The 13,019-nt window shown below is 39.7% G+C and overlaps 1 protein-coding gene across 2 annotated transcripts in view; it reads left to right on the forward strand.

Annotated features, from left to right (window-relative positions):
- plekhh3 (pleckstrin homology, MyTH4 and FERM domain containing H3) overlaps window positions 1-13,019 on the forward strand; it is a 43,585-nt gene that overhangs the window by 15,523 nt on the left and 15,043 nt on the right. For both annotated transcript variants that reach the window (XM_024272574.2, XM_024272573.2), the window contains exons 3-6: window positions 3,682-3,776; window positions 7,243-7,425; window positions 9,961-10,118; window positions 12,275-12,398. In XM_024272574.2, coding sequence (XP_024128342.1) covers window positions 3,682-3,776; window positions 7,243-7,425; window positions 9,961-10,118; window positions 12,275-12,398 — 560 coding nt within the window. The remainder of the gene's footprint in view (window positions 1-3,681; window positions 3,777-7,242; window positions 7,426-9,960; window positions 10,119-12,274; window positions 12,399-13,019) is intronic.

Below are 13,019 nucleotides of genomic sequence, written 5' to 3' on the forward strand. Positions count from 1 at the left end.
ATTCTTCATTCCGTCTAATCCCCCATAGCAAATTGTTTCCTGCACTCCACAGGAAGTTGCCCACTAAAGGCCCCACCGTCACGGCTTCTTCTGGGAATGTGGGGGCAGTAGCTTTAGAAGGGGGAGGTTGGAGGTGGGCTGGACAGCTGTGGAGATCCGAAGCTGCCACATCAATTATGCTCAACCATTTGTGTCAAGCTTTATAAAAAATGTTACTTTTAATCAGCCTCTCCCACAGTAAGTTATTGTTAGTTTGCTTACATGCCTGCAGTGATGTCGTTATGTAATTAAAGACTGAAGATCTTCATCTGATTTGGACATATTTCCTGGTTCTCCAACAAGATTGTTTGGGAGAAAAAGATTGATACATTTTTTCATTTAATTATTATTCAGACAGCTTTTAAAAGAGGTCATAAAAATAGAATCTTCTTAAAAAAATACTGTAAATAAATAATATTGGACTACTTTGGATTTAATCTTTACTTTGTACATAAAGTTTTATATTTTTCCAACAAGAATCTGTTTATTCCCCTTAATGATATTATCTCAGCAGTGAAAGAGTCTGCTGACATTTACAAAATAATATAATTAACTGATATTAATAATGATAAAAAGCTAATTTGATTTGGTCAAAATTGGTTTTCATAGAACTCATCATTTTCCAAAATTTATCAGATTTTTCATTTTTCCCTTCTACTGTATCCACAGTATTGACAGTATTCTTACTTCAAAATTTGCCTTTTGTTGTTTTTAGATAAATAATGAACAGTGATTATTATTGCTTTTGTAACTTTCACCAAACTTTCTTTATTGTTTTTAAAAAGATAAACAGAGTTTATTAAAAGTAAGAAGAAAATCTGATTGTTTTTTTAATATATATTTTTTTCTTAAATTAAAAAAATCTAAGTTTTACCATATTTGTGTCAATGATAAACCATAAATGAATTGCACAGATGTGTCTAATCACTTTGTGGCCTCAGCTTCAGTGCACTTTTTTTTCAACGCTGTGCAAGTCACTTTGATAAATGATATATGACAGTTGCTGTTAATGGCGGGCCTGACTGCAGAGACTCGGATTGTTGTACCAGGTTGTAAACATGTTTATTTTTGTTGGAGAATTTTAATATGGGAGTCTGAGGAGGGGGACTGCTATTCGGAATCAGTTTCAAGTATTTATTCAAGGAACTGTCAGTTTCAGGGGCCGTAATGAGGGCTCAGTTTGGATCCATCAGACTCTCTTGCCTGGTTTCAACTAAATTTATATAAAAAATTAATGACATAACTTGCAAAATAACTAGGGCTGCTAGGATTAGTCAACGAATCGACTAATCGACTGATTTTAAGAGTTGATTAGTTGTTACTTTCAATTTTATGGAGTCAAAGTGTAGCAAAGTTGAAAGTTACAATGGGATTCTGATAGCTTTTTGGACTATTTTGACATTTATTAAGGTTGTTTAGTCTATTTTTGAGTTTAATATTTCAGCTACATGCTAGCTATTTTGGCTAAATTATTATATTTTCAGTATTTTAGGCTAATTTAGAGTTTAGCTAATATTTCAGCTATGTGCTACCTATTTTGGCTGATTTAGGATGTTTTCAGTTTTTGGCTAATTTGGAGTTTAGCTAATATGTCAGCTGAATGCTAGCTGTTTTGCTAATTTGGGCTTGTTTGTTTGTTTTTTAGGCTATTTTGGAGTTTAGCTGATATTTCAGCTGCATGCTAGCTATTTTGGCATTTTTAAGATTTTTTTCAGTTTTTTTAGTCCATTTTGGCGTTTAGCTAATATTTCAGCTAAATGCTAGCTACTTTGGCCAATTTAGGATATTTTCAGTTTTTAACTAATTTTGAATTTAGCTAATATTTCAGCTATATGCTAGCTATTTTGGACAATTTAGGATATTTTCAGTTTTTAGTCTAATTTGGAGTTTAGCTAATATTTCAGCTATATGCTAGTTTTTTTTGGCTAATTTAGGATGTTTTCAATTTTCGGCTAATTTTAGAGTTTAGCTAATATGTCAGCTGCATGCTAGCTGTTTTGCTAATTTTGGCTTTTTTTTTTTTTTTTTAAACTATTTTGGAGTTTAGCTAATATTTCAGTTGCATGCTAGCTGTTTTGGCTAACTTTAGCTTTTTTAAAAGCTTTTAGGCTAATTTGGCCTTTAACTAATATTTTAGCTGGCTATCAGCTTCATTGTTTTAAGCCATCAACTTCCTCGTTTTTAGCTAACAATTTCAGCATCTTTAGCTATTAGCACTAACTGTCTTCAGCTGCCAAGTTCAGCTTACAGCATTCACATTAGCATTATCGCAAGTAATGCTATATATCTAGTTTCCAGTTAGTTTAAAGCTAATGATGTTTAAGATGTGTGCTTTTCATCCAGTTTATGCATGATCCGATTAGTCGACTAATCGGAAAAAATAATCGGCAAACAAAATAATCGACTATTAAAATAATCGTTTGTTGCAGGACTAATAATAACAAATATTGGTGTAAATACATGTTTTGGAATTAGTGTATTTGCTCTTTGTTAGTAGTTGGGTCACTGAGTTATTAACAAGTTACAAAATCTCTTCTTGTGATAATTTTCTTTAAATGTACGTGCGTATGGTTTCTTCTATATCAAGTATGGTTTTACAATGTGTTTTAGCTCCTTGCCCTTTTTTCTGATAAAGATACTAATCATTCAAAATCAGAAACCAAAGATGAAAACAGAATGTGGTTCATACACACACTGGGTCGCTCAGGTCAACCACTGAATGCACCAGATCAGCTCGTGGCACACTGAGTGAAAGGAAATGACTTCCGCTGTCATGAAACTCGAGTCAAGGCAGATAAGGCTATTTTCAGACTTATTGATCGCCTCTATCTTCCGTAAGGAGGAACCTTCTGGAGTTATCAGATCAATAATGACAAAAATCAGCTTACAGAGACATAAATGACTAGAAGCAATTAACCCTAGGATTGATTGATTTTTCCTCAGTGGTGTTCCCTAATGGGGACAGGGGGGAAGGAAGGAAGGAAGGTGTCGGTGTCAGTTTCACACAACGCATATTTTTAAAGTCTGTAAGCAGACGAATGAGGGTGAAATAAACTAGTGATCCAATAAACTGGAAGTGTTTTTTTTTCTTCTTCAACATCATCTGTGCAGATGTTGGGCTGCAGTCACAAAGGACATTGATGATAGGCCTAATAAAAGACATAGAGAAAGCAGTTCTCAGATTTGCAGATGTTTGGATGTTTCTGGTTTCGACTGTCTAAGACTGTGACCTCTTGAACCTTCTGCCTTCCTCAGACCAGCGAGAGCTGGCTGGCCGGGAGTCAGACTGGCGTCACGGTTATTTTTGAGCCGCCTGCTCAGCTCGCCGGTTGAAGTGATAAAAGAGAGACGAGCTGTCCACAGCGGCGTGGTATTTGTCAGTGTGTGTTTGTGGACTTGCGTGCTGCTAAGGATGGTGAGGTGGGAAAATGCTGGAGGAGAGATATTTGCGGCCCTCCTTCCAGTCCCCCCTGTGTGACCCCCAACTGAGAAGTATCGGAGACTTGGAGCTGGCAACGCGTCACACAGGGGTGGGAACCCAGCAGTGTGTCTCTGAGCCAATTACAGTCCAATGGGAATGAAGGATAAAAGACGAGAGGGGAAACGTGGCTATTTACATTATGGTTCTACTCTTTTCCACAGACATGCTGTCCCACAATCACCTGGTGAGATGAAGACTCTGATTATTGAGAAGAGCAAGATGGGGGTGGAGGAGGAACCAGAGCTGTTGGTGAAAGGTAAGTGTGACTTTCAGAGCAAACAAAATGTAACACACCTTCTTCCTGAAACCCATGAAGAGTTATTATTGTTATCGCACTAAGGTTATACCTAAATAAGTTCATTTTAGATTGGCACATTTCTCAGCTGCTTTATTTTCCACGAATTCTCTTGATTTTGTACTTTCTGTTTCATTTTAGGTGCTTGACAAGTTTTTTATTTTTTTATTTTTTTTTACTCATAGTTGTCATGCTGTTTGAGTCAATATGTTCAAGGGATGCAACAATTCTCCCATGATTCAGTTCAAACCACTTTTGAGTCACAGTTTTGGTTTGATATATGATGAGGATTGTAAAAAAAACCATCTATAAATTCAGAAAAAAACATTTTAATTTGCTAATTGCCACAAACGGTGAAGAAAAGCATTTCTTATACTAAATCTGGCGTAACGTAATAAAACAATACAGTATCTCCCATTATTTGTGGGGGTTGGAGACTGGAGACATCCGCGAACACTCCAAATCCGCGGAAGCGCAAAAAGTGGGGAAACAAATAAGAAATCCTTACATTACACCTGGTTCATACTAATAATGCTATAAAACAAAAAAGTGTGGGAACAAGTAAGAAGTCCTTAAATTACACCTGGCTTATACTATAAACATAATAAAACAATGCAGTACTCTCCCTTTATTTGCGGGGGTTGGGGATTGGAGACATCCGCGAATATCCCAAATCCGCGGTAACGCAAATGAGTGGGGGAACAAATAAGAAATCCTTACATTACACCAGGCTTATACCAATAATGTAATAAAGCAATTCAGTACCCCCCCCCCACTTATTTGCGGGGGTTGGGGACCAGAGACGTCTGCGAATTCCCCAAATCCGCGAAAACGAAGCACAAATAAGTGGGGGAACAACTAAGAAATCCTTCTTAAATTGTGTTTGGGTCAAAATTGACCCGTTTTCAAGAAAATGTGTCAATTTAGACCCAACCACAAACTAAGGATTGAATTTAGCAACACTTGTTTGACCCTTTCAACATAAACCACTGGTACGTACAGTATTAGGGATGCAGCTATTCGTGTTTTTCCACAGTTTGGTGCATTGGTGCAACATGCGGTCTGGTTTTAAACTGGGAATTGTGACATCCCTAGAATGTAATGTTTAGGCTGTCATCTGTAAAGCCAACAGCACCTTCCTTCTTTTGAAGATTTGAGTTTGGACTGTCATCAGAAACCCTATCTTGCACGTCTGATGCTTTTGAGTGATGATCTCATCAGATATTTCTGTGCAAAGTTACCTTCTCTGGATGTATTATTAGCCACTGAAACAGAAAAGGAGCAGCAAAACGCTGGTGCTTTGATATGTTGAGCCCAATTTGGACTGGCGACAGACGGATTGCCTAATTCAGACGGCAGTTGCCATGCGTTGCTGGGATGTGCTGTACTCCTACCTTCCTCTCAGGTCATTTCTCAGTGTCAAATGAATTGATTATATGGTCTACCAGTGCTTAGAGAGCAACAGTACTCCAAAAACCTCCTTTCATTTATCTTTGAGTGTAGCAATACCCCAATGTTTTGGATCCTTTCCTCTTGCTTGTGTATTCGTCCCGTTTTCCTCCACCAATACATCCTGAGGCTACGTGGGGTGAATATTGCCCCAGAATCTAAAATAGGCCGCCAACGCAGCAGATATAGACTAATGTGAGGATAAACTGTGAAACCCATGGAGTGGTGACAGAAAGAGATGTTGACATTGGTTTATTGACATACCTTTGTTGATTTACAGTTAAAATTACTCGTCACATGATGTATAGCCCTTTGCGCTCTAGTAAACCGCGACTTCACTGTCTGGATCTGTCTGATGCTGAAGGGCAAAAAGATGAACTAAGATTATTCACAAACCTGTAAACTGCAGGTTGACTGGAGCTTTAAAAGTCACTATTTCTTCAGTTGTAAATTGAGGTGAACTTGAATTGTATTTCTTAATATCACTTGGTGAAAATGGTTCGTCGAACCATTTTGACTGGCAGTTGAAATGAGTGCACTGAGAGAGAAACTGTTTTTTCAACTCGCGTTTTGGGGGCAGGGCACTAAAGAGGTAAGGGTCACAAATGAAACAAATTAAGGGCGAGCCATGGCCCTCAGGGGAGACATTAGCAGGCTACAGAGATGGGATCCAGATGGAAGGCTATGACAGGAGTAAATGAATAGAACGGGTACACTGCTGCTCTTTTCTGTCCTTCTCTTATCACTACTCCTTCCTTGAAGGAAAGCATCTGTTGGCATACCTCGTGGCTGCGGCGGTGGTGTCACGGTCTGCATTTCTCACCTCAAGCAGTTCATCTGTCCGCAGTGTCCCACATCCAGTCTGTCGATTGCTCAGAACTTTTATTTATCTGTTTCACTTTGAGTTTTGGTCCTGACCCCCTCTGATGTGGTGTTAAGTAGCTCCGGGGTTTTACTCTGGACTATACTGGGGACTTTATGGAAGGTTCATAACTGCCACTTACATCATATGGAGGTATTTTCAAACCTGAAACATAGCCTGACAGCCTTCACTCCCTCCTCTCTCCTAATTTTATTTTTGAGCCTGAGAAAAACCACTCCAAGGCGAGATTAAAAACAGGGAGAGGAATGAACTGGGGCAGATGAAAGCAAACCAGGAAGGGGTGAGAGCAAGTGGGAGCTAGATTCAAACAAAATGAGCATTGGCTAACAGGTGGCAGGCAGCTTGCTAACCACAGAGGAAGTTGTGATGCTGTCATGGCGTCATTATCGTTTTCAGTGTTGCCTAACTCTTTATTTAAACCAGTTTGAGGCAGACATGTACAGGCCATATGAAGCCATGTACACAGTCGTCCCACGTTGGCCCTTGATTGTCTCCCCATTGACTTTGTGTTAAATCATTCCTTGGGTAAAGTCTTTGCCAATGGATGAAGAAGAAATATTTTGCCCACATAACTAAAAGAGAAGAAGCTCATTGTTTGGGGATCTGGGATGTTGCAATCTTTCCAGACCCTCAGAACTTTAGAGGCTCAACAGTCTTGCATTGTACTAACAGACCTAGAAAGTGCCGAACTCATGTCTGCAGCCCTCTCTTTGTTCGCTCCACTCTACATTTTTTTTCCTCTCCGCTTTCTCAGCCTCAAAAGTGTTAATTACGTTGGCTGCATGTCACACTTAATGCCTATGCTATTAGCCGGCTATATTTTTATCCACTACTATTTAACCCAACAAGGCAGTTTCACACAGACTGCAACCAACTTTATGGACAATTACATGCCTTTGGGATTATTCTTAGTGAAGACATGGTGTGGCAGCTACACAATTTCCACTCCACTTTTAACACTTTGTGTATAGGCGCTAGACTATTTGCATATTTTTGCAAGTACTGGTAGTACTCATAACTGAACACGTTTTGCAGATGTGGAAATCGTAACTGAGAGGTTTAAATATATATGATGTGTCGTGCGATTCTTTGAAGGTTGGCTGTTGCGTGAGGTGCGAGGCAGCTGGGTGAAGCAACGTCGGTACTGGTTTGTGCTGAGCCAGGACTCCCTGGATTACTACAGCGGAGCAGAGAAGGGAGCCCGCAGACTGGGAACGCTGGTCCTTACCAACCTCTGCTCTGTCATTTGGCCAAACAAGCAGACATACAAGGAGACGGGTAAGTAAAGCAAACGCACGTGCCACGGCGTTACTCAATCCCGGCCCTCAGACCCACTCGCCCTACAAGTTTGACATGTTTCCCTGCGCCAACACTCCTGATTCAACCCATCAGCATTTCATTTACAGACGCCTGATAATGATAGTCATTTGAATTAGGTGTGTTGGAGCAGGGAAACATGTAAAACACGTAAAACAGAGGGTATGGATAAACACTGATGCACAAAGCAAAGACACACAAATGGGCCAAATCAGATCAAGCAAAATGACTGCAAGTTCTGTTAGGTCACAAGTCCGCCAATCCCTAATGCCACGCAGTGATGGTAAAATTCTATGGGGTTGTTCTTGAAAAGTGAGTTACGTCTTCCCCTTTTCCTTCCCTAAAATTAAATTTTTCTGAGTGAGTTTGGGAAACCCCCGCTGTATTTTCCAAAAACAAGAAATACCTTGATTATCTTGATAAAATAAAGACACCTCCCTTATTGTGACCTAAACGTTGAATATTCAAGCATTGTTTGGTAAGAGACAGGAATGATTTCAATTTTTTTCTTCTTTTTCAAATGTTACTCTGCTTGTAAATGCAAATGTCTTCACCAAACCACTTAAAATCCCCAAATTGTTGTGTAAATTGAAGATGATTCTTAGTAACTCAATATGCAAAGGGACTTTTCTGGACAGCAGCGTGCTTTCAACAGTGGCTATGTCACATGGGGCTTTAGTCATTTTGCTGCTGAATAGCTTTAAGTTTCCCTCTAAACCACTGCGAATGCTATATAAGAGTAGTGTGAAATCTTGACTTCCCCTATGCATTTTCTGGTTGTCCTAGTTCCCCATAAAACCTCCATTTGTGTCATCCTAGAGTGTTAATTTAGGGGAACTAAACGAAACCCAAGTGAACAAAAGCTGAACAGCAGGTCATAATGGCGATGATAAAACCTTTGTATGGCACTAAGAAATTAAACAAAGAGCGATGTGGTGCCAAGTCACGTAGCGGGAAGGCCTGATAACAGCCGTGAGGCTGCAGATGAAGCCAGGTCGACTGTCTCGTGCTTCCTCTGCAGAAAGAGGAAGCAAGCCTTTCTTCCACTTTCATTGCGTGTCGTCCTTGAGGAAATTCAACAGAGTTTTTGTCCTTAAAGATAAGCAGAATTGCAATCTTGTTTGGTTTTGGTGTGGCCTGAAGTTCCTCGTACGCTGACCTTTGATCGTAAGTGAAACAGAGAGTTTAGCTATTTACACACCAGGCATGTGAACTGGCGATGTTCACACTAGACTTATACTAGCGCTTATTCCTACAGTTGGAAGAGGTTTGGCGAAAAATGTCAAATCTGGGCAAAATCTCGTGAATGTTCCTCCAAGATTTTTGATTTACAGCTGTATTCCGATAAATGGTGTCATATAACCTCAATGATTAATTTCACTTTTCAAACGATTGGTACTTCCATGTTTTGAAAAGGACACCAATGGAATCCAAGTCTCTGATTGGACAAAGTTCAAGTGGTTTAACTTTTGACATGTGCTCAATCGCTGGATGTTGTGTACGTAGACCCCCAAAACAGAGGTAAAAACTTGTGAACATCAGAGTTGGAACACGGAAGCCCAAAACGCACATTAAAACGCACGTTTCCGAGTCCAGTGTAAACGGGATGTGGAGTGACTATTGTAGATCTGTATCTACTCCGGTTTAGCTAAAGTTGTGTACCCCCCTAACCCCTGACTACTAAAAAAAAACTATATAGTGCGCTGGATTTTAAAAGTAATTCGGACACGATGCCCTCTACTTTTCTTTCGTTTTTCAATAAACCGGATATGATGTCGCCGATTTCATAAAGTTTATTTCACAACATTTATTTTTGACTCCACTGTGTTGTGATGGTGAAAATGCCTATGGTTTATTCAAATATTACATTTAACACGTTTTTTTTTTTCAAAGTTGTTCGACTGCAATGCATTGTGGTCTATATTCGCTAATCTAGTGAGCACCGATGAACGCTAATCTTTTGCAAAGACTTCTGGGAAATTTCGAGTGCACTTGGGCTTTGTCCGAATTCCCCCCTAATCCATAACTACTAAAAAAAACTATATAGTGTTCTGGATTTTAAAGGTAATTCTGAAACGATTCTCTCTACTTTTCTTTAGTTTTTCTAAAACCCAGATATGACGTCATCGATTTCACGAAGTGAAAATCGAATAAAAAACGAACATTTCACGACATTTATTTATGACTGCACTGTGTTCTGATGGTGAAAATGTGGAAGGTTTATTCAAATATTGCATTTAAACACATTTTTTGTTTAAAATTGTTTAACTACATTGTATTTGCTAATGTAGTGAGCATCGATGCACGTTAATTTTTCGCAAAGACTTCTGGGAAATTTTGAGTTTTGGAATTAGTAGATTTGGACAGCACTAAAAAATGGCAAATATAGTGCACTGTATTGTGATTAGGGGAGGAATTCGGACACAACCTAAGATGTGACAGGCAGTTTAAATGACATATGGCAGTCAAATTTTGAATCTAACTTTGTACTTTTAGGTTATTGGAGCATCACAGTGTATGGAAGAAAGCATTGCTACAGGCTGTACACGAGGCACTTCAATGAAGCGGTGCACTGGGCTTGTGCCATCCAGAAAATCATCGATACCAAATCGCCTGTGGAAACCCCGACGCAGCTCCTGATCCGAGACATCGAGGTAGGCCACGGGGCTCACTTCCACGAATGCACGTGTGTACATTTACTGCCACAGCACATGTGATAAGAAACACGGAATGCAAACAGCCATCACACTTCCCTTCCCCCTCTTTTAACCATGGAAACCACCTAACCACACTGGTCAGAAGTCCAAAGTTTACTTGTGTTTTTTTTTTTTTTTTCTTTTGAGTGACTTCATCGTATTGCCACACTGGATCAGGATATGAAAGCAGAGTTTGTGTCCAAACTGAGAAATAACAGGTGTTAATGCATTAAAAAAAATAATAATCAAGCTTTCAACATTAACTATTGGAGAACTGTGTGCTGGAATCGGATTAAAAAGAAGCTCTTCCTATTCATCGGTTGTCCCTGGGGTTAAGTGAAGGGCAGTTTTTGGCGCTGGGGGGGGAAGAGGGCTTGGCAAGAAGCAGCAGCACTAGATAAGACGTGTTTCTCTGGGCCTTCTGTCTGAATAATCTCTCAACGAGAGTCTGTAATCTCAAAGAAAGTGGCTAATCTACTGCCTCTGTGCACGCTGGTCTGTCTCTGGGAGTTGGTGTTCCCAAATATCAAATACTTTTCAGTATATTTAGTATGTTTTTTTTAACCCCCTCCGCCGTTGCTTTCCAAATAGGTCTCAACCAGCCAAAATCCTATAGACGTCTATTGAGAAATAAACAGCAATAATTCTATTTGTCAGAATAACTGTTAGATTCTTGCTAATCCTATTTTTGTATGATATCATTCAAGTTATTCAAGTCCAATCAGATGCCTCAATAAACATACGAAGCATTTGATTGACAGATTTTCAGTGGAAAGGGTGTGGCCTTCTAAAATGCTCTCTCCTGATTGGAGAGAGCAGACTGACACAAACGGCAGGTTCATTGACACATATAGAGATGGACAAACCAAGGTTGTGACGTCACCAATAGAAAATTCCAAATTCCGTCGCCATTTTTCCGCCATTTTGGAACCAGACAGTAAGCAGTGATTGGTCAGAGTTGGTGTGAGTCATCATTTCTTTGGTAACCACTCTTGCAAATCATGGGTGTTTGTTGTAAAGCCACACCCCTTCCATTGAAATAGGTCTAGCGGAGAATCTGTCAATCAAATAAGGGATCTTATTGGCCAGTTTATAACTTGAATAACTTGTGATAAAGAAAATATATAATTAAAAAAAAGTCTACGGGATTTTGGTCTTCTGGTCTTCATTTCGTATTTGGAACACGAGGCATATAATCTGTCCAGTTCTCTCTATATACTGTCTATGATTTGGTTCTAACATGGCAACGGACATTTAGTCCAGTTCTCCTATACAGTCAATAGCATATAATTTAAACGGATCTACCAAATATAGCTTTACACCAATTTTCCATTGTGGTGACAACAATGCATGACTTTTAGTTCTCTGACGAGTTTGTTTTATTTGGTTGACGCCTCAGCATGTACAGTTTAGACACACAAGTGGTTTCTAATGTGTCTTTTGGCAAGACTCGAGCATATTTTCCGTGTTTTTGGAAATGGCACGGTTTGCTCAAAGGAAACGGAGACCTTTAATGAATATGATCTCTCGATGATGTTCACGTAGCAGTCTCTCACCTCCGCCCCCCCCCAACGGAGACTTGTATTTCTAGCGTGCAAACACAACAGAAGAATGTGTCAACTTTGTGGCAGGGAGGGAGGAGGCGGAGGAAGGCCTTGTTTTGTGGCCTTAAAGAACAGGGTGGCAGGAGTTGGAGGAGTTGCAGAGTCAGGAAAGAGCCAAAGCGGTGGAAACGTTACTAATGAGCAACAGGTGCTGGAGGGCAGAAGCGAGGAGCCCAACTGTACTGCTGGAATGCATCCATCCACATAAGCAGTGAAAGAGCGAAATGCACGCACGCAGCAAACCCATTGACTCCAGTCGATAAAATATAACGTGTCAGTCATGCTGGTGCGGTTGCCGGGTCATCGTTTGACCTTCTTGCTGCTTTGAAAGTTGCCAGAGCTGGATTGTGACACTGTTCGAATCGACCTCGATCACCCCAGACAGACAAACACAGTCAGCTGTGCACTCGCTGACTCCCCTCAAGTCGACTCGACAAATACACGGAAGCACAAGATGTTGTTTGGAGCCATAATTTAGTTCAAATCTCAGTTCTTTGTTTTTGTACTCAGGAGAATAAGTTCAACCCCGAGGTGGTGGAGCACATCTACGAGCACAACACCATCCTGAAGTACACGCAGGGTCCCCTGTATGCGCCCCTGCTGCCGTTCCCCTATGGAAGCATAGAGCACACATGTAAGTTTTCCAGTTTTCATGGCATATGTGGTTATATCTTCTGAAGTTGGGGCAATGATTAAAACTATTATTGCAATATCAGCCTGTGCGATATTTGTATCGCAAAAGACTACAGCAATAAATGGTTACCTTAAATGTTTACAGCTTAAAGTATTTAACGAAGTAAATAGTCTTTATGCATGTGACCAATCAAAAAGACCACAATGTCAAAGTCGAGGCCCGGGGGCCGGATGCGGCCCTCCAGATAATTTTTGTTTTTGTTTTTAACTTATATAATTTTGACAAAGTATATTTCTGTGCAAAGTAAAATATTGAAAGTTATTTGAGGTTTAAATTGATTTATAATATTCCTGCCTTTTTATTATTCATAATTATTTTTAAAAAGTCACGATTTTAAAGTTTAAAAATTGGCATTCCGCCAACTTTTTTGGACTATTTTGGCAGTCACTTAGTTTAGCTAATATTTCAGCTACATGCTAGCTGTTTTGGCTAATTTAAGTTTTTTTTATTTAGTTTTTAGGCTAATTTGGCATTTAGCTAATATTTTAGCTGGCTATCAGCTTCAGCGTTTTCGACTATTGGCTTCAGTGATTTCAGCTATCAAATTCAGCATTTTCAGCT

The sequence above is a fragment of the Oryzias melastigma genome, linkage group LG8 (assembly GCF_002922805.2).
Source record: "Oryzias melastigma strain HK-1 linkage group LG8, ASM292280v2, whole genome shotgun sequence".
NCBI classification, from domain to species: Eukaryota; Metazoa; Chordata; class Actinopteri; order Beloniformes; family Adrianichthyidae; genus Oryzias; species Oryzias melastigma.